The sequence below is a fragment of the Numida meleagris genome, unplaced genomic scaffold, assembly GCF_002078875.1.
Source record: "Numida meleagris isolate 19003 breed g44 Domestic line unplaced genomic scaffold, NumMel1.0 unplaced_Scaffold715, whole genome shotgun sequence".
Lineage (NCBI taxonomy): Eukaryota > Metazoa > Chordata > Aves > Galliformes > Numididae > Numida > Numida meleagris.
Genome location: NW_018364930.1, coordinates 14782 through 20269, shown reverse-complemented (window position 1 = coordinate 20269; position 5488 = coordinate 14782). Strand labels below are relative to the sequence as shown.

At 62.2% G+C, this 5488-nt stretch overlaps 1 protein-coding gene across 1 annotated transcript in view; it reads right to left on the bottom strand.

Moving 5' to 3' along the window:
• Nucleotides 1–726: 726 nt before the first annotated feature.
• Nucleotides 727–5488, bottom strand: part of LOC110391989 (valine--tRNA ligase, mitochondrial-like) — a 5991-nt gene continuing 1229 nt past the window's right edge. The window contains exons 4-8 of the mRNA XM_021383933.1: nt 2753–2831; nt 2523–2653; nt 2284–2436; nt 1107–1307; nt 727–1037 (exon numbers count right to left, since the gene is read on the bottom strand). Coding sequence (XP_021239608.1) covers nt 756–1037; nt 1107–1307; nt 2284–2436; nt 2523–2653; nt 2753–2831 — 846 coding nt within the window. The 3' untranslated portion in view covers nt 727–755. The remainder of the gene's footprint in view (nt 1038–1106; nt 1308–2283; nt 2437–2522; nt 2654–2752; nt 2832–5488) is intronic.

Below are 5488 nucleotides of genomic sequence, written 5' to 3'. Positions count from 1 at the left end.
CCCCACTTCCGGTGGCCATCTTGGGCTCTGATACCCCACTTCCGGTCGCCATATTGGGCCCTGGATACCCCCACTTCCGGTGGCCATCTTGGGCTCTGATACCCCACTTCCGGTCGCCATATTGGGCCCTGGATACCCCCACTTCTGGTGGCCACCTTGGGCCCTGATACCCCCACTTCCGGCGGCCATATTGAGCCCTGATACCCCGCACTTCCGGCGGCCATCTTGGGCCCTGCTACCCCCACTTCTGGCGGCCATCTTGGGCCCTGATACCCCCACTTCCGGCGGCCATCTTGGGCCCTGATACCCCACTTCCGGTGGCCATCTTGGGCCCTGATACCCCACTTCCGGCGGGCATCTTGGGCCCTGATACCCCATCTTTCGGTGGCCACACTGGGCTCTGATACCCCCACTTCCGGCGGCCATCTTGAGCCCTCAAACCCCCACTTCCGGTGGCCATCTTGGGCCCTGATACCCCACTTCCGGTGGCCATCTTGAACCCTGATACCCCCACTTCCGGCGGCCATCTTGGGCCTTGCTACCCTCCACCCTGTTGGCCATCTTGGGCCTCGATATTCCCACTCGTCAGCCATCTTGGGCCACAACACAGCCCTTTGGGTGGCCATCTTGGGCCTTAATGTCCCTGTTTCCAGCCTCCATCTTGGCTCCCAACTCCCCCGCTTCCGTCAACCATCTTGGGCCTCAATGCTTCCACTCCTGTCGGCCATCTTGGGCCTTGAAGCCTCGCCCTAACGTCAGCCATCTTGGGCCCTGATACCCCAACTCCAGTCGGCCATCTTGGGCCTCCACTCCCCGCTTCCAATGGCCACCTTGGGCCTCAACGCCCCCCATCCCCCCCACCCCCACGTTGGCCACATCAGACCCCGCCCCCAGCCCCCCCGTGTCGGCCATCTTGGCCACTCACCCCGTGGCCGCGCAGCACCGAGGCGGAACGCGTCCCTTAGGGCCCGCACCGTCCTGACCACCTCCCTCATGGCCTCCACCTCCGCCTCCACCTCAGGGCAGAGCCAATGGGCCTGGAAGGAGGGGGAAACTGAGGCACGAGGCGGCGGGGACGGCACCCAACGGTCCCAAAGGGCACTCACCAGCATGGCGGCGGTGGGGAACGGAGCGAGGCAGAGGGTGGGGGGCGCCGGGGGGGCGCGGGGAAGGCGGTGCCACAGCTCCTCGGCCAAGAAGGGGGAGAGGGGGGCGAGGAGGCGCAGGCCCAGCTCGGCGCAGCTCAGCAGCGTCTGCAGCGTGGAGGGGTCCGGGTCGGGGCGGCGAAGAGAGGGTTTGACAGCCTCCTGGGGACGGAAGGATGGGGTGAGGGCGTGGGGACGGACAGACGGACGGACAGATGGAGAGGGAGGTGGGGAAGGTTTGAGGAGACGCAAGGAGAGGACACGCGGACAGAGGGAAGCCAAAGAGGGGAAGGATGGAGGAGATGGAGGAGGTTGGGTGGGATGGACAGACGGACGTGATCAACGGTAGGCAAAGGTCAGCGATGAGTGGGATGGACAGACGGACGCGGTCAAGGAGGTTCAGCATCATAGAAAAAGGTCAACAATGATTGGGATGGACAGACGGACACGGTCAAGGAGACGCGACGGGTTGGGTAGGACGGACAGACGGACGCGGTCAAGGAGGTTCAGCATCAAGGAGATGCGGCGGTTGGGTGGGACGGACAGATGGATGCGGACAAGGAGGTTCAACAAAGAGGAGATGCGATGGCTGGGTGGGATGGACAGATGGACATGATCAAGGAGGTTCAACGTCAAGGAGACGCAATGGTTGCGTAGGACGGACAGACGGATGCAGTCAAGGAGATGCAGTGGTTGGGTAGGATGGACAGACGGACATGGTCAAGGAGGTTCAACGTCAAGGAGATGCAATGGTTGGGTTGGATGGACAGATGGACATGATCAATAGTAGAAAAAGGTCAACAATGATTGGGATGGACAGACGGACACGGTCAAGGAGATGTGACGGGTTGGGTAGGACGGACAGACGGACATGGTCAAGGAGGTTCAACGTCAAGGAGACGCAGCGGTTGGGTTGGATGGACAGACGGACACGATCAAGGAGGTTCAACGCCAAGGAAACGCAACGGGTTGGGTAGAACGGACAGACGGACGCGGTCAAGGAGGTTCAGCACCAACTGAGATGCAAGGAATCGGGGTCAACTGGACACAACAGCGGGGGAGGAGGGGAGGGTGGGCAGAACAGAGACAACCACCGGCCGGACAGATGGAGAGATGGACAGACGGACGCAGCACCCACCAAGTAGACGTCGCAGAGGGTCCGGAGCCAGAAATGCCGCGCGGCGGCGACAGCCCCGTGCACCTCCAGCTCCTCCATTCTCCTCCCAAATTCCCCCGCCGCCCGCGCCAGCCGGCTCAGCACCCACCGGTCCATGGGAGCGCGGGGGGCCGCCTGTCGACAACGGGACCCAATTGGGGGGGGAGGGGGGAATGAAGACCCCCAACCTCGCCCCCCCACCCCCCAGCCTAGCCCGGTACCTCCTCTGGGGGTCGGGGGATGAAACGTGGGGGGCTGAGGGCGGCGAGGATGAACTTGACGGCGTTCCAGACTTTGTTGCAGAAGCGGCGCTGGCTCAGCACGGCGGCCACGTCCAGGCGGATGTCGTCGCCTTTTTATTTGGGGGGGACAAGGGACGGTAGTTGGGGGGGGCGAGGAGGGTGTTGGGGACCCCCCTCCCCGCCTCCGTGTCCCCTCTTTAATTCCTCACCGTGGGCATTGTGGGAGCACAGCGCCAGGCGGAGCGCGTCGGCGCCGCATTCGGGGATGCCGTGGGGGAACTGGCGCTTCTGGGGGGNCCACGCCCTCCAGCTTTAAGCCACACCCCCAGGAGCTGCACATGCCCGTAGCCCCGCCCACCGCGCTGTGACCACGCCCCCATCACCGTAACCCCGCCCACTCGACGGTGGCCACGCCTCCACGCCAGACCCAAGGGCTTGGCCACGCCCATTCGGCCTTGGCCACGCCCCCACGTGACACGAACGCATTTAGCCCCGCCCACACCCCATGGCCACGCCCACACGCGTGTAGCCCCGCCCACTTCACAGTGCCCAGCCCACACCCGTAGCCACGCCCACTTCACAGAGACCACGCCCCCCGTAACCATAGCCCCACCCACTCCATTATGACCACGCCTCACATCGCGTTGGCTCCGCCCCCTACCTGTAGCCCCGCCCCTCCTGGGAGCGGTGTCGGCGATGACGTCATCGGTGATGTCACCGCACGGGCGCGCCGGTCGTGCTTCTGCAGGGCTGATGGTGTCACCGATGATGTCATTCTTCGGGGTCACACCAGCGGTGACGTCACTGCGCTCAGGTGTGACATCACCCAGGGGAGCGACGTCAGGTCCCAGAGTTGAGGGTGTGATGTCACCGCTAGGTGTGATGTCACCCGTGGGGTCACCTCCACGGGTGACGTTATCAACATGGACGCCCCCACGTGAGGAAGTGATTGTTTTGCCCATGGTGATGTCATCAGTGGTGTCAGCTCCGGGGATGACATCATCGATAAGGTCATCTCCATGGAGGATGTCATCACCGCTCATCTCCCCGTGGTAAGGGGAGATGGTTTCATCCGTGATGACATCATCAGTGATATCACCCACTTGGGTGATGTCATCCATGAGGTCACCTCCTGTGCTGACGTCATCGGTGGCGTCACCCCCATGGATGATGTCACCAAAGTGATCTCCACAGGTGACATAATCAGTGACGTCACCCTCATGCATGACATCGTCAGCGTGGATATCTCCGTGAACCGAAGTGATGGTTTCACCCATGATGACATCATCAGCGATGCCATCCCAATTGATGACGTCATCGGTGATGCCATATCCATGGATGACATCATCAGTGATGCCGTGTCCGTGTATGACGTCATTGGCGTGGATGTCGCCGTGGAAGGAAGTGATGGATTCGCCCATGATGACGTCATCAGCGATGCCATGTCCGTGTATGACATCATCAGTGCGGACGTCCCCATGGAAGGAAGCAGTGGATTCGCCCATGATGACGTCATCTGTGATGTCACGTCTATGGGTGACATCATCGGTGTGGAAGTCCCCATGTGACGAAGTGATGCTTTCGTCCATTGTGACGTCACCTCCGGGGATGACATCATCAGTATTCTCACCTCTGCAGAGGGAGGAGATGATGTCATCTCCACTGATGACGTCATCTACACCGATGATGTCATCAGCGATGCCACTCTTGGGCACAGTGTCACCCACGCACTCACCCTCAAGGAGATGGGGAGTGACATCATCCGCAGCGATGACGTCACCAGCCGTGATGTCACCGCAGGGGTCACCTCCTGGGAGGAAAGAATTGACGTCCTCATTGTCGATGAGATCAGCCATGACGTCATTCCCCGGCACGGAGGAGGTGACACCGCCCTCGGGCGCGACGTCACCGGGGAGCGCGGCTGTGACGTCACCGCTCCCCACCGCATCACACGGTTGGACAGAGGTGACATCAGCGATGACGTCATCATCGCCGGGGAGGTCCTCCAGCGGCGGGGCCGTCACCGTGATGGTGATGCCGCCAGCAGCGCACACGTCCCCGACGTCCCCTCCTGACGTCACCTCTCTGTCCCCATGGTCCTCGTCCCCAACGCCCTCGTCCCCGCTGTCCCCAGTGCCATCGCCCCCAACGTCCCCCAGGGCTGGGACATCTTTGTCCCCAATGCCCCTCAGGGCTGGGACATCTTTGTCCCCAATGTCGTCACCCGCAGGGGTTGGCACGTCCCCAACGCACCCTGGGGCCCTGACACCTTCGTCCCCCCCGTCCTCGTCCCCATCGCTTTTGTCCCCAGAACCTGGAATGTCCCCCACATCCCCTAGGACGGGGACACCCCCACCCCCCACATCCCCTGGCATGGTGACATCCCTGTCCCCAGTGTCCCCAGCGCCCCATAGCGTTGGGAGCTCCCCGATGTCATCACTTTCAACTCCCCTTGGGACAACGACACCCCCCATGCCCCCAGTGTCCCCAAGGGCTGGGACATCCCTGTCCCCAAGGGGCACGTCCCCAACATCTCTTGGGGCGGTGGCATTCCTGTCCCCAATGTCCCCCACCCCTCTTGGCAAAAAGACCACGTCCCCAGCGTCCTTGTCCCCAGCGTCCCCTGGGACTGGGGCACCCCTGTCCCCCGAATCCTTTGGAGCTATGATGTCCCTATCCCCAAAGTCTTTGTCCCCAAAGTCCCTTAGGGCCGGGACCTGCGTGTCCCCAGATTTCTCATCCCAAACATCTCCTGGGGTTGGGACATCCCCATCTCTTGCGATCACTGAAGTTGGGACAACCTTGTCCCCAGTGTCCATGAGAGATGGGGTGTCCTTGTCCCCAACGTCCTTGTCCCCAGTGTCCTTGTCCCCAGTGCCCATGAGGGACAGGACCCCCTTCACCCTCACGTCCTTCTCTCCAGTGTCCTTGTCCCCAATGTCCTT